Raw genomic sequence first — 26,465 nt, forward strand, 5'->3', positions numbered from 1 at the left:
CTTGATGTTTGATGTAATAACAACAATCACATTTACTTACTCATTTAGCAGATGCTTTTAGCCTCCCACTAGGGCATTTTAAGAAAGCAATAATGTTGTTAATGAACAAACAATGAATCTTGCTGACATGATCCTACGTATGTGCATAAAAAGATGCTTTAGTTAGCTGACAGATGGGTCTTAAAATCACGCCAGACAGACTATATTAGTGCCAATTTACATGCTGGCACAGAACCAAACTGTCTGAGTGAGTAAAGAAAAAAAATTAGTCGAAGTAGAATTTAAGAAAAATAGGATGAAAAAAGAATCAGAAATGTTAGAATGAAAGAAAAATAAATAGAAATAGAAAGTAAGGGATGATTGATAGGTAATGTCGCAAACCTATTAACATGATTGTATACATTATAAATATATGTATATACATTATAAATATACTATACAATTCATTATAAATCAAATTATATATTTTATTATATCATTTTATTAAATACTGTATATATAAATAAAAAATAGGAAGTAGTTAGTTTTGGAAGTTCATCTATTTAATTAATTTGATATGATTTAAAGGTTTGATTTCTGGTTACCCTTACCAAATGCACATATTCAAATAAGGAAACAAAATAAACAAATAAATGGTAAAAGTAGAATTTAAGAAAAGAATAGTGGAAGGAGGAAAAATTAAAACAACAGAAATGTTTTTGGAACAGAAAGAAACTGCTTAATTTTATAGGTGGTGTCGCAAACATATACTAAAAATATTATTCATATAATTTTACTGAATACTATAATATACAGTATATAAAATAAAATCAGTTTTACTATAATGTATAAAAATAGAATTGCATTATATATAATAAAACAGCTTCCATTTTATTAATTTATCACTGAAAATGCAAACAAATGAGATTACATTTAGGAATATAATAAATAAAAAAGTAGTAGTTAATGTCTATTTATTAATTTGGAGTAAAGGTTTGGTTTTGGTTCCCCTTATTCAAATAGCCTTTGCATCAACTGTTTGATTGGTTGTGTCCACTGTTCTGCTGTGTCACAAAGAGAAATGATGCGAGTTTGTTCACTGATAAACTAATACGGTATATGGAGGCATTAGCTGAATGAAATCTGTAGGGAGCATCAGACCCCTGGCCAGCATGCAGCACTGTATGGGTGGAGCACAGTAACCGATCCCTTATCTCTGATTAGTGGAGATGGTGAGGATCCATTCAGATCTTAAGACCGAAGCACAGGCCTCAGTGGACAGGCTGGTAATCTGTGCGTCCTCCCTGCCGTTGGGTATTAGCTCTCCGAAAGCAGGGCTTAAGCTCAGGGGTTTTAAGAGCAAACAACCTGCTTTTCACTGTGCTAACCTGACAGCCATAGACTACCGGCAACATGAGAGCGCTCCATTTCTTCATGCTGCTGGGCCTGGGCCTCATCCTCCTCGCTGCTCACAGTGAGTACTTCTCTCTTGTTGTTTTTTTCTACTTTTTAAGAGTTTTCACTTCTGTCTCCTCTCAGTTACTGCATGTGCACCGCACTCACTCACAAGTCTTCATTTGCATTTCACTCAAGACTTCCCAGTCTGGTATTTTGGCTTTTTTCCTTGTCATTTTCATCTTTTGGTCTCACTTTATATTAGGTGGCCTTAACTACTATGTACTTGCATTTAAATTAATCATTTGGTACGATGCACTTATTGTGTACATACATGTTTTTACATTGTACTTATATTTTAAAAAATACCTATATTTAATTACATCTGTAATAAATTTTTGTACTTACATTTATAATCACACTGTTGACCCATCTCTCACACCTTAACCCACCCTTAAACCTACCCATACCACCAAACCTGTCCCTAACCTTACCCGTATCCCACCTCAATAGCAGCAAAAGTGTTTTGCAATACAGTATGAACACAAAAAGTACATTGTACTTATTCTTTGGTGTACGTACATAGTAGTTAAGGCCACCTAATATAAAGTGTGACCCATCTTTTTTATTTCATTTTGTTTCTCCGGTTTCCTCCTTTTGAGGTGTCCTCCTTATGACTGAGAATATCTTGTTGGTCTTGAGGAAGGTGTTAAAGGACTAACGGAAAATAATTGGTGCTATTCAATCCCTTAAACAGATTGAGGGCTAAAAGAGTTTGCAGGACTGGAATCTTAATTTTATTAGATTGCTGGACCAAAAAAGAGAATCTCTACCTGAAGTACATTCAGAAACAGCAGTGCATTAAATAGTAATGGTGTAAAACACAATTCAACAGTGAAACATTACTGTGAAAGCATCTGCTGTGAAATTTGAGAACCAAGTGCTAATTAGGTTTAGAAAAAGCAGGTTTCTATTATTTTTTTTATTACACATTGAAGCTAATACTAAATGCAAATGGGGGTAATTTAAGTACAGCTAAGGAGCTAAGATCAGGTACAATTTTATTAGTTTTTTTTTTGTTTGGGCTAAATTATTTATTTATTACAGTCCAAAACTGTTCAAATATATTTGAGAAACGACAGCTAAAATATTTCCAATAAACATCAAGTATGACAACTGTCTGGACAAATGGCAGCTGAGGTCAGGCGTAGAGAAACTGGAGACTGCTTGTTCTTTCTTGTTACGTATGTTGTGTGCAGATGATGCATAACTTTATTTTTAACCTCGGTCAGAAGGTTTTTGGTGTGGGGAATAAAGAAGATGACCGCATTAATTCCAAACCAGTGATTTGTTTCAAATATTCATATATATTTGTGTGTGTGTAGTTACCTTTAGTGACTTATGTGACATCATGGATGAGTATACAATTCAACAGTGTTCAATACATTTCTAATATAAATGTTACTCTTAAACATTCTGAAATATTACATTTTTACAGTCTTCAGTGTCACATGATAATCTAGAAATCATTCTAATGATTTGCTGTTAAAAAAAAAAAAGATAGTTATTAGTGTTAGAACTCTGAGACCAACTCAATAGACAGTAAGTAACAGTTTATTGTCCATTTTAGGAGTTAAAGCATGACGATTTAGATAAATGCTTTGAAAAAGAATGTGACCTTCATGCTGGTGCTATACTTTAAAAGTTTACCTTGTTTCAAACAGCCTGAATAGCCTGCCTGTAAAATCATTTTGAGTCTATCCTGTGAACTGAGGGTTTAGCTATCAAAGAGAGTGACTCAGAAGCAGCAGAAGGATGTCTTTAGGGTGAACTAACAGTGCTAAGACACACATAGCAGATACTTTTAAAAGGAATGTCTGTTTCTGAAGGTGTTACAGTCATCGGGTTTATGTGTCTGATCTTGTTGGATTGAACTTCAAAGCATGTTTGTTAAAAAAAAAAAAAATGCATTTTTCGGGAGATGATAGCAAAGAGGCACATGAAAAAGGCTTAACCATAACATGTACTGCTGGGCATTTACAAGACAGTTAAAACACTGACATGTTTCTCTGCTGTGACTTCTGTTGACTTCCCTGGGGTCTGTTAAGGGATAAAACATCAGTGTTCTGTTTAGACTTCACAGACCAGTGAAGTTAAGATCAAAATCTGTAGATTATCTTTTAGCATCTTCTAAGATTTTTTTTTTTTTTTTTAATGATCTCTTGTTGATAGCATATTTGTTGTTGTTTAAAGCTGCTTCATCATGGAAATAGAAACAGTGTGCAGTGACTTTTCCTGTCTCCACACTAGAAATTAAATGGCATAAAATACATCAAGCTTTGTTTAGTCAGATGCATTGGATGTTTGCAATTATTGTCACTGGTGAGACAAAGTAAAATTTTCCTTGATTGTTGGAGCTGTTGCATTGAGCCATGCTTCTCATCTGGACGCTGAATATTTCCTTCCTTCCATTTAATCATTTATGCATCCTCTTTAATATCTGTGACAAAAAGGTAAAAAAAAAAAGAGGCAAAATAAGTTAAAAAAAGAAGATGAAAATAGAATAAATTGTGTGGAGGTATATTTTTTTAATTATTGTTTTTCTTCTGTTTTTCAAAAATTGCATAAAATATTATCATTTATTTTCAGAGAATGTATCTGTTTTTTATGCATTTTATTTTTATTATTACTTTACCCTTACTGACAAATTGTTGTTTTTAAATTTATTGTTAATTGTACAAGAACACGCATACTTTAAATGTCTTGGTTGGAAAAAAAAAAAGGAAAGAAATAGTAAAATAATAAACAAATAAATGTATAATAATCATCATCATCATCATCATATTGATACTACTACTAATAAATACATTTTATTCTCAAGTAACTTCATTATTAAGTTTTATTTTTTACTGGGAAACAAGACAAAATCACGAAAAGCAATAAATATTGATTGATCAGTTCTTACACTTTAAGCCTTTTTTTGAGGAATTTTAATGTTGATTTACTTTAGCCTCTAATTTGTCTCTATTTAGGTGAGGCACTGAAGTGTTACACCTGCATGGGCTCCACAGATGAAGACTGTAATCGTCAGGGCTCCAAAACATGTCCGAGCTACTCAGATGCATGTGCTGTTGTCCGTGGACATGGCAGTAAGTTTAATGGGTACATAGTTAATAGTTAATCTTTCTGCATGGATGGATGAGAGGAAACTGAGAGAGAACATTTTTTTATTTCCTTGGATGTGGGTGATAGATCACAGAGGGATAAATCTTTAGAAAAATCATTAACGACTCTGTGTGTGTGGGTGGGTGTGTTTTAAGGGGAGGCACTGGATCAGGTTGGTGTTTAAGGAAGACAGACTGCTCTGTCTGGCTCCAGCTTAGAAATAGCAGGAGGTCTACAGCTTCCTTATGAGGATCAAGGCACATTAATATGTAATCACGCTCTCATACTGTTCTTGTCTTAGGTGGCGTAATGAAGTCGTGCTCGTACAAATCCTTCTGCAGCCAGGCTAACAGCCAGGGCTACAGAGCTCCAGGGGTCAAAGTTCACTGCTGCTACTCCGATGACTGCAATGTGGCAGGACACGCCACCAGAATCAGCACAGGCTTCAGCTTCCTCCTGGGCCTTCTGTTATTCGTCTGGCATCTGCTGTCAAACTAATGCTACCCTAGACAAATTGACCTGGCTATTAAAGACCATTACCATTGTGGGACTTGATGGAACTCTGTATACTCTGTGATTGTTAACATACTGTTAAAATCCCACACTGCAAATGTCAGCAAATGTACTGCCATGGGATTGTGCACGCAATGCATATTAGGTTAATAAAGCACACACACACATACAGAGTTTCACATACACAGATTTTGTCAAATTTCTACTCTGCATAAAGCAAATGTATTTATTATTGCTCAGACTTTCTAGGAATTCAAAAAAGCCAAAAGCCTTTTATTCTGTAGGCCAAATGAATCTAAACGAACTCTTATTATAGGAATGGTTCACTTAAAAATGAAACCCCTGTCGTCATTTACTCACCCTCATGTCATTCCAAAGCACAGAAAAAGTTATAAAGCTTTTTTTGAACATAGTTCCTTGGTCAACATCAGTTTTCATTGTACTGTAAGCAAAATAACAGAACATTTTAACTCCAATTGTGTACCTAGAGTTAAGTAAATGAGGACAGAATTTTTATTTTTTGGTGAGTTATATTTAAAAGCCATTTTGTTCTAATGAACAAAGAGTTTGGTATAATGAAGAAAGAGATGTTTAAAGATGAGCTTCAAATATGTTGTAAATGAATGTGTAGTTTAATTTTCATGTCTCTCTATACATGGAAATGTACATGAAGATGACACTCTCTGGCTTGTTTGGCTTTTGTGCTTGATTGTAAATAAACACTGCTTTTTCCTTATGGTTCAATGGGTGTTTTCATTCATTCAGTCAATCATTCATTTATCTATTTATTTAGGATGTAGTCAGGAAACAGTGAGCGTGACAAATGGGTAATCAGTGTATTTGTTGCTCATACACATATATAATTACTGAGAAAAGTATTATGTTACCTGGCACCAATTGAACATCTTTAGATCAGTCTGCAGATCTTATTTTGGAGAACATGTAGGCTAATTTAAGCATTACCAAGAAGGTGAAATGTGTCTTTTATTTTCAGATTTTTTTTCTATTCAAAATGAAGTGTTTCCTTAAAGAATTGATGGATGGATAAAGTGTTTCCACCGACGTCCACAAGTGCTTTACCTCTACTCAACACAAGGTGCCGCTGTAAATTAACAAATCAACAGTAATCAAGCCGTTAATCGATAGGGACGCTGTTGGAACTCAGCAAGTTGCAGCTCATCCTGAACACCCGACCTGGCCAAGTCTTGCGGACGGATACTTGCATTGTACCTCTAAAGTTTTTGAGCATAACCTCCTAAAATCTTCTTGATGTTTACCAATTATAGGCTATTAATCGTCACAGGTGTGGCGGCGTGAAGAGTCCACATGGCACGTGTTGTGCTTATTTATTTAAAGAATTCGAGAGTTTATGTCGTGTTTTTATGTATTTATGATTAACGCTAATCCCTGCTTATTTTTTCTTGATCCATCAATTAACAGTGGCCAAAAATTCATTTTAAGCAAGAAAAATCCTTTTATAAAACTTGCTTCTCAAATATTTATCCCAGAGTAGCCATAATCTCCTTAACTATTATTGTAGCTCAATTTCTTCGTATTTAGCAGTAAATATGGGCTGTCCTTCAAAATGTGTAAGAAAGCTTTCAGAATCATTTTGTAATTTTAATTAATTAGTTAATTTGATTTATTTAGGCTGATGTATTTTTAATTACAGTGGTATAGTAGGCTATCTATCACTTAGTTACACCTTTTATTGTCTGTTCACTAGCTTTGGCTATTTTTCTTTTGGAGGTTTTATTTCAGAGCCTTAAAATCTTGTTGGGCATTAAGTCAAAACAGGACACAAGGTTATTTAAGCTGTAATTTAAACCTTGCCCTTTCTGTCTGTTGTGATTTCCGTTGTGACAGTGCTTTTCTTTTATTTCTCTCACTTTTGCATTGAATAAACCTTCTCTCTTCTCTCATTCCCTCGGCTGAGTCTTTCTTTTGACAGACAGGTGTGATAGTGTGAACAAGCTGCCCCAGAGGGGGATAAAGAATGACCCCAAACTGTGATGCTCCAGGGCCGTTCCACTGGGTGCTTTGCTTTGCTTGTGTCAGTCCTCATCAGTCCTCATCAGCTTTAGTTGGAGATTTCATTCTCACTTTCAACAAGACCTGATAAGTGCTGCGGGTAAATCTGCACATCACTAGGCTAGAGAGGTTTGAGTAAAATCAAGTGTGCATCTTCCAGTTATTCAGCAATCTAATTTTTATGGGTTTTCCTCAATGAAAAGTTCGTCAGATGTTCTGATGTCTATTGACTAACATTTTCCAAGCTTGCATTGAAATTTTATCATAGTACAGCAGAGAGGTACCTTTGAGCTTATAGGGAAAACGATATCCAAAAAAATGTCTTATCATTTTTATTAAAATATGCTACTGCTTGCCATCTGTGGCATGCGTAAAGGTCATTGCTATGGTGACCATCTAGGAAGAAATTGCTCATTTGATCATCCCTAGGTAGCTGCTCAAGTCTAATCCGTTTCCACCTAGGGACACTATTACTGTAAATCCCATTTTCACTATGGAAAGCCTTAAGCCACGTGTCATTTATTGGGATGCTGGAAACCAGATGATGGTCGTTTTGATCTCCTAGAAAGTCTTGCCAGTACACGTTGCACGTTATATTTTGGTCCACACATGAACTATATCATGTTAGGTTCTCATAATTGCTTTTTGCAGACTACTAGAATTTTAAAAAGATGACGAATAACCTCATTCCTCCATCTCATGTGGGTTTGGGCATCATTTTGTTTTCCTCCATTGGGGAATACAAGCTTTTGGCCCAAGGTGTAACTAACATGTATGTGGCTTAATGACATAACATTAGTTTTTGTCTATTCATGTACTTAAGAATATGCAATTCACACGTACAATGATTTACACACACATATTCTGTAATAAACCTGTTTTGCATTTCTGAATAAATGTCAGGACTTTTGATGTTTAAAATGTCTCATAATTTGGCTTTTCTATGATGTTGATTTCTATGATTCATGATGTTTGTAAAAAGTACTTTTTATTTTGAAAAAACTTTTAATAATAATTAATTGTACACATTTAAGGTCTATTTCTTTTTATTTATATTTACAATACATGACATTTTTGGAGAAATTATATTTATACTTACTTGTAAATGGTATAAAAGCTTTTTAAAACCATAAGAAGCCAATGTGAATACAACTAGTAAATTTTTGCCACATGTTTTTAAAAGATTTTTCCTTTTCTGTATTGTTTACACTTTTGTACAGTACGTCATTGACCCATATGCAGGGCTACTCTGTGTTTTGAAGAAAGAGCCCATCGAGCTAATTTGTTGAAAGCCATGTGTGAAATCCAAAAAAAAAAGAGAATTTGGGACATTATCTGATAGCTTTTCCTCTTCCCTCCATGTATTGACCATATAGGTAATGAACAACAGCATGGGTCAAGTGTGTCATATTCATATCCCACAAACTGAGTGGGGTCACTTACTTTAGTAGGCCGAATCAAATACTCTCTGTGCCTGATTGGGAGGGAGCAAAAGTGTGGGGTGGAAAAGGGAGCATGTGAGATGATGGCTGTGTTTACGAGTGCGCGGAGCCCGGCTGGCTGGTCTGGGTTCAGCCTGCGGTCACTGGTTCTGGGGTCTCCGGGTCTCAGGTCCTTTTTGAAAAAGATCCATGAAGCAGAATTAAAGTGATCTACCTCCGGACTGCGGACCCAGGGCTTTGGAACCAGGGAAGGAGGAGGGCACAGAGGCTTGATAGAAGAGGGGCAGAGGGGGTAAGTTCAGAAACAGGGTTTGGGAAAGGGAGGGAGAGTTATGCATAATCAGTCTGGCCTCAGCTACTTTGAAATGAACCTAATAGTTTGTTATGTGGAGCTTATATGGTTAGCAAGTGAGCAAGCACACAAAAGAGACACAAAGTCATAAACTTGAGACTGAAACATATTTCATTTCTAATTGATTTAAGAAGAAATTTTGCACCTGACAAATAAGCCATCTGCAAAGAGTATTGTTTTAGGGATGTGATTTAACTGAATTTCACACATTTTTTAAATCTAGTTCTGTGCTACAATGCGTTTAACACCCCTGTGCAGTTTTTTATTTTTTATCTAACATGAAATCTATAGATTCGTTTACTGTGAAATTGAAGTCTAGCTAATTAAATTAGTTTTTTTTCTCTCACACTTTAGACCATGATTAATCATTTGTCACTGTAGGCGACTACTCGGTTTCCACAATTAACTGCTTTCTTCCCTGTCAGAGCAGGTTTTTTTCAGTCTAGAACATTTTGACTGAAGATTTGGACCAGTGCCTCTGAAAGACGTAATTATATGCTTTTACTCACGTGATAATTATTCCAGATTAGTGTTCTATGCAGGCTGGTACATCTGACGCATGTGAGATGACACAATCTCTGCTGTGTTTCAGAGATTTAATATGAGAGCTGATTAAACTTTTATTTCCTCTGCAACTATATTTAAGAGGCATCATTTATTCCTGCACGTGTATTCATTTAATCAGATCTGTATATTCAGAAAGCCCTTAGAAAATCATAAATAAACAAGTAAAGAAAAATTGCTTGTTTGCCTTAAAATAACAAATATGAATACTCCTCAGCATAAATTAATGGGCTTTTTTTTACTCATCCCCCTCGGGGCCACACTGAATGTTGATGGTAAATGTGCCCATGAATATTCCAAGCTGTGACTCTGCTTTAGCACTTCCCTCTGATTATATGTGTTGTACTGCAGAGAAATCCTGTAAATTAACTGTAATTAAGTATTATAACAGTCCCACTGTCCGCTATAGTCAAGTGAACAGCTCAGCATTGTGTTCAACAGTTATTACAGTTTTGATTTTTCTTTTTAAAATTTTGTATTATTATTTTTTTAACAGTTTAGTTTTAGATGTCACAGGTTACATTTATTTATTAATGTATTTATTTATTTTTAGAGCTCGAACAGTTGATGGCTTTAAATGTTAACATTTTTGGAAACCATGTATTTGAAACTAAAATAAACATGTGGTCATTATTTATTTATTCATTTATTTATTTAAGTTTGGTAGTCACAAAAATGTTTTATTGTGCTCATCATGGTTATTATAGTTTTTTTTTTTTTTTTTACAGTTTAGTTTTTTTTTTTTTTTGGTTTCCACCAACTAAATTTTTTATTTAGTTTCAGTTAAATTTTTTATAGGTTTTTAATTTAACTTGAGGGTTTTAGGGCTCCCAAGTTAATGCACTGAATTTAAAGTTTTTTTTTAAACCATCTATCAAAAACCTAACTAAAACTAATTTGTGCTCATTTGTATTTTATTTCAGTTGGTTTAGGAAACATGGATATAATTAAGTATTCATTTTAGTTTAGTTTTATTCCTAGTTATGTTAGTTTGTATTTTTGTAGTTTTGCACTTATGCTGAGATGCTGGTGTTTCAAAAGAATGAAAATGACTACAAAAGCAGCAAGTGATTACTTACCAATCAGAGTCTGCTAATACGCCTATGTGTTTTTGCCAGACTTAACCTGCTGAAAAATGAGAATTACATGTAGAGGATGTATTTAGCCACTTTAGAGCAAATAGAAAAGGCACGGATGGAGTGGAGCCAAACTCCCAACCAAAGCCAAGTCACATCAGTAACCGCTGCGCCCTGGGGCAGGGGCAGGCTCAGTCAGCCATGCCATGCAACTGGGATAATTAGTTTTGGAAACGAATATCAACTGATATAATTGAGCATTCTCCCCTAATGAAGATCCTCCATGTTGTCACTGGTGAGACGCTAATTGAAGGGAGGCGGAAGGGGAGGCCATGAAGGGGTGACAGAGCTGGGCTTCCATCATAGACTGTCAAGTATATTATGTTCTCTTTGCCTTTATGGAGGTTCAGCGTGTTTCCTCAGACTCTGCGTTTGTAGTTTTCCTCTTCCTTTGTTGTGCATTCCAGATCTGGACTGGAAGGATAAAGGACTGCAGAGTAAAGCCAGAGAAAAGGAGTATAGTGAGGGAGGAAGACGGGCGCTGTGCAGGTAAAGCCCAGCTCAGGAAGGGTGAATTGAGGGGGGAGGTGTTCGGTTTAGTTGGAGCACAGGTCGTGTTGGGGTTTCAGTTGAGAGATGCAATGGGTTGAGGAGAGAGGGGTGAGCAAGTGGGGGAGAGAGAGGAGGTCACTGCGAAATCAGTTCAGGGGATAATAGGGGAGCAAATTGGTTTTGACAAGTTTGTGGAGGTGGAAGTAATGTAGTCCTTAAAGAGAAGAGGGCAAATACAGGAATACCATGAGATAATAAAGGGAACCGGCAGGGAGGGGGGAGAGAGACGGGCCTCGGGCCAGGATTCTCAGGCCTGTGCAGTCTGTACCCCGTGGCACTGGGCGAGAACAGGGAGCCTGGCGCTACCAACAGACGGAGGCATGGCGCAGCGGCTGCCAGGTGCCATAATGGAGGAGGCACAGCTGGCCATGTTCTTAACCGTCCAACTGACTAGCCAACTTCTATGTGACTCATCGCTTGGACTAGAAATGAACTTGATCTGCTATGTTGTCGAAGCACAAGGCCAGATAGCGTGCTGTTACCTGTCGCACGATGCACTTAGCAGGTCATATCACTTTTCTTTTTCTTATCTTTTTCAATTACAGCTTTTCTGGAACAGGCAGAAGTATATTTCGAGTCCAAACTCGGATTAGCAGAGGGCATGAAAACTGCAGGACATAAGGGAGCATTAGACTGCTGGCATTTACAGTACTGAAGGAGCTCTGCCTGAATCAGCCTCCATTGGCTGAAAACTACAGAGAGTGGAGCTTAAGCCTCTCGGAACTATTTATAGGGCTTTCAGAAAAGTATTTTGCATGAAAACACTCACATCCGAGGCCTTTGTTAGCAAGCTGATTCACACTTATTTCAAGTAAGCTCTCGGGCGTATTAAACTAATATGAAGTGCAGGCTTTAAGTCATGATGCTATCTTATGCAAGACATTTTTGGATAAATGAAAAAGAAACTTCATGTTTCTCCTTTTATGATGAGGATGAGAAGGAAAGCGTCTTATTTGCACACACTCAACTGGATGTCACTCTCATCAAACTCTTTATCAAACGTGTATGATTTTCTTTCTTCTGAGAAACACAAAACATATGTTGGGCTCTAAACAACATTGGACTTCTTTGACTATTATGTCATGGACAAAAAGAAACTGAGACGTTTTTCACAATATCTTATTTTGTGTTCCACAGAAGAAAGTCAAACTCATTTGGAACAACATGAGGGTGATTTTAGTGTGATTTATCCCTTAAAATCAGCCTCTGCAGGTTCCCATCCCCCAGTTTAAGGACGCAAATGCCGTTGCATTTAAACCCTCATTAAAAGTTTTCCTGACAGATGCGGTTTCACCCCGGGTTCCGCTCCGCCATGTTTACACTCTGTCTCCTTCCCACTCAGTTCATCCAGTGACTGCAGTGGGCTGGTAGATCCTGCAGGGCTGGTAGACAATGACAGACCTCGGCAGACAGTTACGAGATGATATATTCAGACTCCTGTCATTAGTATGTATCTGTCTATGATACGCTTCTACTCTTGGCTCTTATTCTTTCACAGGAAAGCCTGCCATTCTGTTGGACTCATCTTATGTTTGCACGCCTGTTGAGTGGGCTGACATTACACTTAATGAGAAACTGCCAATTTATAAGGACTCTCCTCATGTAACCTTGATAAGCTGCAGCTGTTGCTCAGATGGCAGTTTGGATGGGTCATGTCTTCTGTTACATGTTCGTTCTGTAATTCAGACTCTATATCTTTTCTTAATGTTTTGGAAACTAGGGCGGTTTCACCAAAACTAAAGTTGTTTGTGATTTTAACATTACTTTTGTCATTTTTGCCTGGTTTATTGACTGGTAAATAATTTTCTCTTCTATAGTCTTGTTTTAAACTAATTCATTCTTGAAACTTAATTTATTTACTTAATGTAATGTATATAAAAGTAGGGATGCACTGATGTTGACATTTTGGTCAATACCGATTTGATAACGATTTTTACATTTAAGTGACCATTCGTTAACACCAAGGGTATCAAACGTGAAAATATGGGTAAATTAGCATGCACAGTTAAGTTTAATATCAGCTGAATCTCTTAAATAAATTAATAATATTAGCTGATAACTCATGTGCTATGATATACAGAGCCATTTCTGTGCATAGACGTACTAGGCCTATGTGTCACCAACTGGCGATCAGAAATACAAATATTTAGTCTGTTGAAATTATATTGCCTATTTTTTTCTTTTTTTTTTTTAATGAATGACAGCACCTGCAAAATAACACATGTGACCTCCAAAACTTTGGTGGTATTTAATTAATCAATTAAATAAATAAATCTCAGTATGAAATATTTCAATAATCATATTATTTTAATCAAATTCACCATCTCAGTTGTATGAAATTGCATTAAATTCTAAAAAGTTTAAATCATACTGCGAATGTCATTAAAACCTTTCTCACTCACCTTTCAGGTCAGAAACTGTCCTGCGGATATAATTCGTAAAGAAAGAATGGGAAGAAGAAGGGGGAATTAAATTGGTGAAATGACGCTGGTCAGATTTGAGTTATATTGGAGCCTTTACTACACACATTTCAAATAATTTTATGCCCGACAAAGCTGTGATGTTTTGGAAATCATCACAAGCTTGCTGCATAAATCCCGATCCTGACCCGTTGTCCATATCCGTGCGTTCCATGTACCCCTATCCTCTGTGCCTTAATGGAACCCACTGTGAAAGTAGCTACAAAACACAGTGAGAGGTCAACTTTAGGAGGGGGAAAGAGAAGGTCGAAAAAAATGAAGACTATGCTTCTTCTCTTACTCCTAATCCTCTGACGCAGAGCAGTCACAGGTTTTGACAGCACACTGTAATGACCTAAGCTACTCTCTGTGGGGGAGGCAAGAGGGGTTGTAAGAGCCGTGCGAGAAGAGAGGGGAGAAAGGCATGTAGCCTGGTTGAAGGGGGTCACAGGAGTCAGGGGAAGCATTCAAGGATTATTCTCTCTGGTTTTGTGTGGCGTTGCTCCAGTGCCACTAGGGGTAGCAGACACACACATTCGGAGTTGATCATCTGCCTTTGAGCTTCTATACAGCTTATGCATCATGACTCATTCAAGAAATTGCACATTTGTAATTTTAATTAAATTAACACTCCATTGCGGTTCAGTTTTTTTTTTTTTTTTGCCACATCAACTTGTGAAAAGTCTGTGTGATCCTTCCTGTCTTCTCAGGATGTGGTGTCATTTTCTCAAGACTGTTTTTAATGTGCTCAATTTTAATCGTCTCACTCAGCTCTAATCAGTGGACAAAGCTGATGTGTGTAACCAAGGTGACGGGGTGCGTTCGAGTCGCTTGTGTTTTTAAAACAGTCTCTGTGTTGACGACAGCTCTGCAAAATCACAGACACTTTAGTGCGTTTGTGTGTCCCATGTTTCACACAACAGCTGCTTCACACTTAGAAATATTCACGAGTCATAGAATCTTTTGAGAGGAAATCATTTGAGACATGAAGTGAAATAATGGTAAGATGGGCATAAGCACATTTAGAAAAATGTGTGTATTTAAAAAAGGTATAGGGCTTTTAAACTCAGTTGCTATCAGACTTTAAGTTTTTGTATATTTTTTTATTTATTATTATGACAAGGTCAGTTTTTAACATAACACTGAATCATCAGTTGTGGAGTGATTAAACCTTGTTAACTTAAGTTTGGTAGATCATTTTCTCAATATATATGCGAATAATCTTTTTAGATCACTTGTTTTTAGTAATTCAGAATGTTTATTTATATTCTATAATCTAATCTTTCTGTAGGCAATATCACACAAGTAAGAGTGCTGTTGTTCCAAATATCAAAAAAATAAATGGCTGATATTCAGAACAACAGCACATTTACAAATATAATTATATGCCCCTTAACAGTTACTGAATAGCCTGCATTTTATTGGCAGCTACTTTGTCTATTTTTGCTTTGCCAATGAAAACGTCCCAGAAGAATATTGTGCATTTCCAGAAGTAATCAGCTGAGTGAATCAGTAGATGATTCAGTGACTTATTCATAAAAACAATTGTTTAGTTTCTGAATACATTAGTGTTGTTGAATGACTCTGTTGAATGAATAATTCAATGACTCACTTATGAAGACAAGTCATTGTCGCTTCTACTTGGCATAATGTAACTTACAAAAAAATAAAAATAAATTCCTCATCACTAATGCACAGTGTATCAGTACTCTTAGAACTTACCTAGTTTGGACAATTATTTGAGTACCAGCACTAACTGTTGTATAAAATATAATATAGCTTAATCCATATGGATAAATAATTTTAAGCACACTTGGTTTTTTTTCTTTCTTTAATTAGAATACTTAGTTTGCTTCCTATGTCTTGTATGCACAGCTAAAGTAAGTTGTCTAAAACCGTTAAACCAGTCTCTGAGGTCTCTTTAAAACTGTGCTCTTCAATAAAGGCTGCTCCATTAGTGTTTTTCCTAATGAACTCTGCAGAGGCATTAAAAGCTCACCCCAAATGACCCGAGAAGCCAGACGGTGACAGAAATAACAACACCTCAGTGGGAAAAGCCTGTCAAAACCTTCATTTTAATTCCACACTCCTCATATGTGAGTATAAACAGTAAGCACTTGTGTTCAAAAGTGTGTTTGCCCTTTTCTAGCAGTTTAAGTAGACAGTTTAAGACTCATGATTTCCCATCCGGTGCTAAAGAGGTAAAAAATTGTTCTCATATATATATATATATATATATATATATATATACTTAACATCATGACGGGAGAGATGATTCATCACCCTGAAGACAGGTGAGAGTGGAGGAGCAGAGTGCTGTTGGGTGCCACATTTTTGGCTAATTGGACAGCATGAAGCACGTCCTAAAAATGTAATATACGTAATGTGGGCCACCATCTAATTATTTAACCACCAATCTTGATGTGTTTGACGCCTGAGGCTTATGCATTAAAAATTATAATGAAAAAGTTTGTGAGTTAAAGAAACAAAATATTGCTTATAATTGTAAAAATTCATTATAAATGATTTAATTACATTCTGCTTTATCACATTCCAAACAGTCAGACAGACTCAAAGGTGAGGCCACACTGTCTGTGCAGTAGAAATTAATTTCCACACTAATTCTATCAATAAACAAAAGCTAGGGTGTATAAGTCTAGCACACACATGAAGGATCTGTGAACTCGCTTCTCTCACAGAATAAGTGGCTCTCCACAGAATGCCATGTTTAAACCAGCCTTCAATCCAGAGATGTTTATTATTTTGTGAATCTGTGATTTGTTTGTGACTGTTTTTTTATTTATATCTTTTTATTTATGCGGAGACGAGAATTTAAAGACAGCTTGTCAGTGGAAGATGCCTGTGGGATGGCACATATAATTCCTGAACAACACATCAACATGGGGACTGTATTCATATGGCCTTGTATTTAGTCAGAGGTCAAAGACCAGTTACATGCATGGTTAAAAAAAGTGCGTAAACTTAATATTCAATTGAAATATACATTAGATAATGCTTAAGAAAATGATCAGATATTAAATGACACACTTCTAAAGTATTTTAAAGTCAAAATACATTTTAAACCATATTTATTTTCTGTATTATTGTAAAACTTTTTCAGTGTATGTAATTAAAAAAACATTACTTTGCCTTTGTAGCCTTGGTAATCAACATTCCTTTTCTTTTCTCAAACAGCCAAATGTCTAGTAATGTCCAAATGACAGTTCTTTTTTTATTTTTTTATTAATAAAAAAATGAATTTGCTATGCTAGTCTTTCCACAAGACCACATTGTAAAATGCTAAATTCAGTTTAAAGTTGAAGAAAAAAAAGAAAAAAAACATAAGTTTGACTTATTTATATCTTCTGTGAAATGCACAAATAGTTTATATACTGCAGTCTTTCTTTTGAAAAATGATTTTATGGTTTAGGATTTGTGGATAGTAGAATGGAATTTAATGTCTGAGCCATTGAGGAAAACCTGTATTTGTCATAATTTATGCCACATGTGAAGCAAATGCAGTGCAGTCAATCAGATTCTGAGTAAGATTATTTCATTCAGCTCAGTTCATCATTTTAGGCTGCAGCCGAATGTTGTGTTTTAATTTGTTTCTGTGAGAGATAAGGAATAATGCACCATGCAGGAAGCTCTTTGCTGGTACAAAACCATGACAACCCAGGTCTTAGTGGCAAGTCTGTCGTGTTTTTGGAGAAACATCTCATGCATTCTTGCTGTTCATTGCGCAAACAAATAGCAAAGTCTAAGTCACACTTGCAGAATGTCTTTCTAAAGAGTAAAAAGGCAAGCTTTCAGTGGTTGAAGTTCAGTTCTGAATGTCACAGATTTCATACTGGCAAGCTTTTAAGTGCTTCCTACAGAGCCATTAGTGGCACAAAAACATTTTTGGTGAAATCATTCAAAGAGGATAACAAGACTGAAATATGGCTTTAACGGCAGCAGTTATCACCACTGGGCTTTGTGTGTCTGTGGAAGCTTATGGCAACGTGTCATTTCCGCTAAATCACTACTGCTATAATGCCTTGACTGAAAGGAGTGTGTGACTCAGAAACTTGTGATAAAGTGAAAGCCGTTGAACTTTTGTCGGTGCCACACTGTTATGACTCTTAGAGAAATGGAGAGGCTCCACAAATGCACTACAGCGAAAGATGAGAAAAGTTTACGAGTTATATATGGCTCTGAAGGGCAGTGTTTGTGTGAATATGCTTTAAATAGATTGAGAGAGAGAATTTGCGTGTGTTGTGAAAGTGAGGCTGTGGTAACTCGTAAGTCTCTGTATGCTTTGCGGAAGGAACAGACCCAAACTCAAGTTGTTGTTTTTTTCATCGATAAACTTTAGCTGTTAACCACTGTGACCAAATGAGCAGGTCTTTTCAATAAAATGAATACACTATTGTAATACAGTGTTATGAATCCTGCTTATGCTTTAGTTATTCAATGATTTAGGCGTGCTTTATGGAAAGAGGGTATTCACAATGTGACACATTTTAACTAACATGTTGAATTCATTGTCACATTTGTGTCATTTTATGCAAATGTAAGTTGTAATGTTACATTTGTGTGGTACAAATAGCCTATATTTGAATAATCTCACATACAGTATATTTTAGATTTGTTTTGGTGAGTTAATTAACCCGTTAGGCACTGATAAATTGCTTCAGTTTGCTGTTCGTTCACTCTTCAGCTTTAGCATCATGCAACTCAAATCTGGTCAATCTCTGACGTTGACTATGATTAGATTATTTGAAAGTCATATTCTTACTAGATTTTATTTATTTATCTTCAAAAATATTTGATTTATTATGTTGAGGTGTGTCTTTTGTGTCTTCCATCATATTATGCTCAAGAGTATGTTTTAATTGAAATTGAATGCAATAGTCATGGTGTGTATTGTTGATAAAATCATACAATTTTTATAATTAATTTTGGTGAAATGGTTCACAGTGCTTGTAATATGATATTCTCCTGATTCTGAAGTAGCAAAATCATTTGAATGAAGTTGAATGACATGAGGGTGAGTAAATGATGACAGTAAATGATGAACTGTCTCTTTAAACGAAGCTTGAGGAGGAGGAAGAGAGAAAGCGAGTGGCCTTTACGGCCTTAGCCTGGGGTGGACATGGTCTATAGTACGTGTCTCCATGTCCCTACCTCCCGTTTCGGCCCCCAGAGATGCGGTTAGGTCCGCCCCTCTCGATCCACCGCGCGGTGCCCCTGGCCATAGCTGACTTTACAAGCAGCTGGCTGTGATGTGGAACAAAACACTGTGGAAAAGAAGGGGAAAAAAAGTTCTGCTCTTATCTCTTGCTTTTTTCTCTGCTGTCCCCTCCGAGATGGGGAAAGGGAGGGGTTGACCGATTTAGCAGCTGCTAGGTAATGCACTTAGAAAGTCATTTGTTAAAATCTAATTGATGGCTATACCTGCACCTTTACTCACGGTGTCTGGGCAGGGCGGTGTTGAACTGCAGCAGATGCTGGCGGTCTGTTAGAGACCTCCACCCTAGTCAAGGTGCTCCAGCAGCACAGCGCATCCACAAACACACACCAGAACATATGCACACCGCACATATGCTCACACACCTGGGTGACTTGACCATATAATTAGTTAGAAAATTAGCTACCGGCTTCATCAGTATTGAAATGCAACCATGAATGCCTGTGATCACTTTTTAATATATTTTATTAAAGGAGTTTTTCAGGAATCGATCCCTATGGAACCTCCAGTGAGCACACTACAAATGAGAAAATACTAATACTGTATGTGTGTGTATATATATATATATATATATGTGTGTGTGTGTGTGTGTGTATATATATATATATATACACACACACGTACAGTATGTATGTACAGTATATGTGCGTGTGTGTATGTATGTATGTGTATATATTTGTGTGTGTATACTGTATATATTTATATGCATGCATACATACACATATATAATAAATCAATCAATATTTATATTGAAATGCAATCATTATATAATCAATCAATATTTGATCCTCAAGTATCTTTTTTTTTTTTATAATATATTTAATAATCAATTTATATTTTCTTTATATAAAAATTATTTTCAACTGAACTGAACTGAACTGAACATGTGGCCACATGAATATTCCCGGACCATAGTTTGAATGCTATTGCATTCACTAATGTTTAACAAATTAAATCATATTAAGGGTAAATATTTCTTTATTATTAAGTACAAGTTTTTCTTTACTCTTTGACTTCTTTTCTAGTTATTGTAATGCTTTTTTCCTTTTTTTTTTATTTGGGGGCTGAGAGTCTAGGTGGAGACTTAGTAAAGTTAAAAGATCCCTAGAGGGACTACCTCACAGTTAATATCTTTTAGAAGACAGTGTCATTGAGCTCATAGCCTGTTCGTGTGTCTCCCACCCTTCACGGCCGTCACCCTTTGTGTGTTTCATTTGCACCTCTCAAGCTGATGGGCCGGGTCTGTCCTACAGGGACATTACCTGATGATCAGAACAGCAGCTGTGTTCTCACTTAACTCAGTTTGTGTTGTAGAGGTGTGTGTGTCGAGTGTGCGAGTTAACATTAGCGAGCCCATTTAAGCGAAGGCCTGGTGGCATCGAAATGCGCCCACAGTCTGTGGACTCCACCAGCGGGTAGAGTAAAATCATTTCACATCAAAGCAATCACCAGCAGAGCCTGAGGTGCCGTTCTCACCAACAGAACTGTGACACACCAGGCACCATCGCAGCGCACTCAATCTCTCCTCTCGCCTCCCAAAACCAGGCTGTCACCCCCGGTCACACATGCCTAGCATTAAACACATGCTCTAACACATACACACTCATGCAAGCAAACCCTACCGTTTCTCCTCTATCAGCCCTACGGAGCGAGTGGCTAATTACAAACCTTACTCCAGGCGATCTAGAGGCTTGCGCCCACCTCAGAAGCCTCCGTGGCCTGCTGCTCCGTGAGTCTGACCGCAGGGAGATGGAGAAATGGAACTGTCAGCCTGGGTGCTACGCTGACACTCTGGGTGCAAATAGGATGAAACTCAGCACCATCTCTTGGGAGGCTGTACACATGAAGTTTGTGTTATTGTGATATTTGTGCTGCGTTTCAAGGGAAAATGAGTTGATGTGTATCGCAGCAGCTTCAATGACCCTTCCGCCCCGTGACTCAGTCTTATTATGCACCGATATGCACACACAAACCGTGTTGGGGAATAACTAACCTAACTAAATTGTTTAGCAGCATGACTGATGCTCACTATAGCTTTTCCAGCATTTGATTAGCCTTTATGTAATGTCACATTATGAGCAAGCAGAGGTAATCAAACACACTTTCGTCTCTCTCGCTCTCATACTGAAACAATAGATTCATTGTAGTGAATTGGTTTGTCCTAAAGGGTCTTCTCTCTCATATGTAGAGTGTTTTAGTTTTTCAATTTGTCCTAAATGGTTCTTCAGATTGACTCCCTACTAGGTAGTTTTTATATATAGCCGGATATGTCTTTTAGTTAAGTATTCTAGTATTTTTAGATTTTAGTTGAAATTTTAGGGCTGCACGAATTGCAATGTAGTTTATCAAATAGCGAAGGTTATTATTATTATTTTTATGAAAAACACAAAGAGCATACAGTATTTTCACAGCCTTTTGAAATTTCATAATTGCTTAATTAATTTAATTAATGCTTCATAATAATAATAATAATAATGAAGATGCAACCCTAAAAAAAAGCACAGAAGACCTGGAGTTTTTCAATTTAATTTAATTTTAAAAAATGTATTAAATTTTAAATCACAGTCAGTATTCAAAATTAGAGTATTTCAGTGTAAATTTATCCGTTCAAATTTGATGTTATCACCCTAATTTGGAATGTTCATTCATTCATAAACACACAGAAAACTATGACATTGAAATACACCATAAATTATATAACTGGATAGTTACTTTTAAAAATATATTGCCCCATTAGTTTCAAGGTACAGTAGTTATCTACTTTTTATTAGTATTAGCTATAGTGTAGCCAACTGCATTTTCAAAAGTGTACGGTAGCTTGACTGTAGTTTAACTAATTGAAATTGTGCTTATAGATTTACAGTTTCAAGTTAGCTTCCCCAACGCTACAGTACGTCCGCTGCGTACACCAGCTACGATATGCTACTTTTGTCTGCCATCAATCATGTACAACTGGGCTTCGGGAACCTCATTTTTAACAAGTGACCAATGGGACTCATTTAAATAGCTTTTACCAGAGGGAGACCAGCGGCAGAAGATGATGATGAGACTCGGATGTAATGAACTGGCTTTGAATTAGCGCAGTTGCAAGCAGGTCAACTAGTATTCATGTGCGTGAATGGCTGGAAGCAGAAGAGTCGAGCTGATTCAAACTGAGGGACACCACGAAAAAAAGGAGAAGAAATAATAATAAAAAATAGGTTCATGATGCCCTTGGCTGGAATTGGAGCTTAATGTAATCTTTTTAATAGTGGTTTAAATGACTAGAGGCTCTTATTTACCTCTGGACAGCAGACAGCTGGTTTGACAGGTGCTGGCAGCAGTGCTACGCCTGCATAATCAGTGTCCGACTGGTTCAGTCACACTTTGGGTTTACGGAGAGCCCTGTCAGACACTGCTATGGGCTGTCACCATGATTGCTTTTGTCAAACCAGACATCGCTAAGATTCCTGGATAATGATAAGCCCTTTGAAATCTCAGCATGCCTGTGTTGTCTGACAGGCCGATGGTCCGGTCACTGCTGATTTTGTACAGTCAAGTGCATTTGTTAGCCTATATTTTGCAGTTGGGGGCTGTTGGGACGGACGTCACTGATGTTATTTTAAACCATTAGTGTGAGTTTTTGAATCAGACAGGAAGTTTCTGACATAATGAGAGAGAAATTAGACAGCCGAGGTTGTCTTACAGCACCCTGGTCTCTTGCTCTGGGCACTGACTGTCATTAGGAGTCCAGAGAGCCAGTTGTACCGCTGGTCACCCTGTTATTAGCGCTCATCTGATTACGTTTTCACATCGTTCTTCATCTTTCCTGTAGTTTTACCTCACGACTTTGGTGAGGTATCATTAGTCGTGCTGAACTACTGACTTCAGTTCTGTGATTGACAGCCGGGTCGAGTCGTCTGGAGGTTTTCGTATCTCGCGTCGGCGTGCTACCTGCCGCTAATGGCAACGTTCCCCAGACAAGGGCTCCTGAATTAGCATCTGCCAGTCTGGGAGCGGGTTTGCGCTAATCAGCCTGGGATGGGGAGGAGAAGGAAAGGAAGATTTAAATTACATCTTTTGCAGTCAACAGGAGGAGCACATGAAAGCAGGGTGTCCTGCCATCTTATCAAAAGACTGGAAGGCTGGAGATCAGTTCTGACAGAACCCCGCACACCTCGGAGACTCCGCGAGCACATCACCAATTAGGATTCTTTAATGATTTCTTGTATTAATAATAAATGGCCCGGGTTTGGGGAGGGCGTGTGTCGGATATGAGTGTGTGTGAGCACTGAATGTGTGTATTACTTCATGTGTAAGGGGCTAAGTTTCATAATGGTGTCAGTGACAGTTTGTGGCATTTGTGGTTACCCCTCTGTCCTAATGCAAAAAGCTGTTAGAGGTCTCTAAGGAAACTGACTCCACATTGGGTTTCAGCTGGAAATCTGAAGAGTGGAGCCTCGTGAACTGCTGAGGTGGATGCCGGGAAGCTGGGGCTGCTTCAGTAAGACATTTTCCTGGAAAAAGGTGCCACAGCTGAAACTAGCTTTTGTTGTGACCTTATAGAAAATATGAATCACTTCTGCTGAACACCTGGTTGGCACTGTTGTTGGTGCGCTGTTATACTGTATTATTATTATCGTGATTAAAGACAAACACAGAGGCCCTAAATTAGAAGGACGCACATATGGAGATGAGGAAAAGAAAATATTAAATACTTGTATGCGTTGTAGGGTTATATAAAAGGAAAATCTTCTTTTAGAGTGTAATCTGCAAAAAAGTAGGTCGACTCGGATCAGCAGATAAATTTATCGTGCAAAAGTTTTCTTCAGAAAAAAACTACAGACCGGTTGGGAAAAGAATGCGATTGGGAAGCAGTATCCCTTAGAGACGTACATTGGTCATTTTAGCTCTTCCTATCTTTTCTTTTTTTTATGTTGGCTCTCTCTGTGTATAGCAAGGTTTCCACCCACATATTTGTATGCAAATTTTTGTGATGTTGTTTATTAACAATTGCTGGATGGAATTGCCAAGAAGCAATTTTAATTTCCAAAATAAGAATTACAACACTTTAATATAAGCTTAAAACTGTTAACATAACTTAATTATGTTTTGTGAAATAGGCACTTATTAATCTAGGTTAAAATTAATTTGTACCTATGCTAATACAGTTTTAGTTTTTTTTCAAATTAAATTGAGCAAGCATGATAATGAACAATAGAGTCATTTAAGTTTACCTAGATTAATAGTAGTTACCTAGATTACTTTTTTGTAATACCTTTTTATACTTCTATACTTTTTTATTTTATAAATGCTTTCATGCATAAACTAGAATGGAAAAAAAATTTGTAGTAGCAAATCATGTGACTTTGTCTTTCATACATAAGAAAACATTGATCTGGCCATTCTGAAATGTCACAGCCAAAGCCTGTCATCAAAATGATTGGCTGCTATGACCTCCTAGAAATGTCTGACATTCTGTCGCTCCCAGACATTTGTTACTGATCACTAGCAAACATTGTCCAGTTTGTCAATTTCATTGCATTTTTTTCTGCATGAACCATAACCGTAATTCATTGCATTTAATAAACGAACCACAGTTGCATTTGCGCCAGTTTCCCCGGGAAGTGACAAATTTGTTCTCTTGAACACATGGGATGGTGCTTAATTTGCAAATGTTTTTGAATAAATTAAAATCGCATCTTGAGAACACATGATTATTTACAGTATTTAGTTTGCCATTCTCTCCTATTTGCATAACAGAAAGAATATCACACAAAGGCCCTGAGCTGAGAGGAATGATCTGGTTGGGGTGCCCTCTGGGAGATTTGTTTTGGCAAGAAGCGTTTCTTTGACATGTGTATGTGGCCATGGTGTGTCGGCTTGTGGAGGCCACAGGGTGAGGTGGTGTGATGTATTGAACAAGACTGACCTTGGGAAGGGTCTAGCTTTCACTCCACATTGCTCTGACCCTGCTCTCTCCCCAATGTTGGCTGCCATCATAACGAGTGCACTGAAAAATGACTAGATGGTGCTTTCCTCCTTTGTCTCTGTGGATTCATATTGCTTCCAGGTCTGCTGCATCTTTGCCATGTGTTGTTTGGTTATGCAAACCTGGCTACTAGTTCTGTCAGCTGTAGTCAGCAGGTCATATAGCTGATAAACTGACACACAAATTAAGTTTTTCCAAAATGCTCTGACTCCATCTGACATTCGTTCTATTTTGGGTACGACGGAGTCATCCTATTTTCTTAGACTCGTATCCGGTTTGCTTTGCAGTGTCAGAGGAGCGGGCCTCCCCTGAAGCGCTGCTGAGCATGGAAGCCTGCTTGGCAATTGGAGATAGTGGCCGTGTTACAGCAGGGGGTTCACAGAGTCAGCAGTCTGGAGGTTACTTTCATTATCAGTCTCTGTTTGAACATCCTTGGCTCCAACTTAATCTGAGCTGTCACAAATGCTGTTTTTAACACTGCCACAGAGAACAAAGCAACATGCCTTGGGGTTCTATGACCTGCCTGGCTACAGCAGATGTTTGTGCGGCCCCTGCTCAACCAAAACCAAAAGTGGGAGAACAAGTACAAAGGATATTTCTTATTGTTTACTAGTAAGTAGTCATTGAGGAGACAGTTTTATGCAAATTAATTTAGAGTATGCTTAAAGAAAACGTTTATCCAAAAATAAATATTCTGTCATTACTTATGTGATTATTTATTTTTGGTCCTTTTTGGAGCTTGACAGTTGTAGCTTCAACTGCAATTGACCCTTCGTCACTTTGCCCACCTTCGTTACTGTTGCTATGTCTGACAAGCCATGCCGCTCTCACACCACACATCATGTTCTCACGCGGAGAAAAATATTTTGCAGAGCAAAGAGGAAAATGAAAAACTGCATATAAGACAGAGCAGGTCACTTTAGGTATGAAACAAATTCTAAATTTTAAATTTTGTAGTTTAAGAAATCCAAACCGTAAATACTGTTTTGTTGCTCTTTAATGTGTCATGACAGATCGCAGCGCCTCAGTTCAAGCGGCACGTGAATCTATCATCTCTTCCTCTTTACTAGTTATAGCATGAAATAAACATGAATGAACATCAGAAGTGTGCGTAAAGACGTCAATACACACCATTTTTCAAGTTCAGGTCCACTGAAGTTAATCTACTCTCCTGTCTGGTTTGTTTGATAGGAAAAAATGGCAGATTCTGTATTATGATTGGTCAGATCACCTGTCAGTCAAACTCCCTGCGAAGAGTCAATTGTATGCCAGAGATCTGTCTCGGTTTTACAATTCATTCCAAAGCACTGGATTTTATATGAGTTCTAATTTAGAAATATTCATGTTCATTCTAAACATACTCAAGACTTTATTGTGCATGGTCATTAGTATAGGCTAGACTGTGACTGAGTGACACCTATTCAAACATTCTCTGAAAGTTTCTCATAAAGGCCTGTGCACTTTGTCTACTAATATGTCGACATTCAGGTCTGACTCATGTTCAATTTGGTAAAATAGGTCTAATTTATGGGTTACTTTGACATTCGATGTTCTCTGTAATATCCATCACAATAATTTATATGAAAATGCAAATGTCCAGACTATAAATCTAGTAAAGAAACATTGATTAGTATGGGAGTTAAAATTACACCCTTGTCTGGACAAGTAAGTGA

General features: G+C 37.2%; 1 protein-coding gene across 1 annotated transcript; it reads left to right on the forward strand.

Annotated features, from left to right (window-relative positions):
• Window positions 1–78: 78 nt before the first annotated feature.
• On the forward strand, window positions 79–5,880 carry ly6pge (lymphocyte antigen 6 family member pge). The gene is made up of 3 exons (XM_058796090.1): window positions 79–1,453; window positions 4,407–4,523; window positions 4,841–5,880. Exons 1-3 carry the CDS (start codon window positions 1,393–1,395, stop codon window positions 5,035–5,037), a joined length of 375 nt encoding a protein of 124 aa, XP_058652073.1. The 5' UTR covers window positions 79–1,392; the 3' UTR covers window positions 5,038–5,880.
• Window positions 5,881–26,465: the final 20,585 nt, after the last annotated feature.

Source organism: Onychostoma macrolepis, chromosome 13, assembly GCF_012432095.1.
Source record: "Onychostoma macrolepis isolate SWU-2019 chromosome 13, ASM1243209v1, whole genome shotgun sequence".
In the NCBI taxonomy this organism is placed as follows: Eukaryota; Metazoa; Chordata; class Actinopteri; order Cypriniformes; family Cyprinidae; genus Onychostoma; species Onychostoma macrolepis.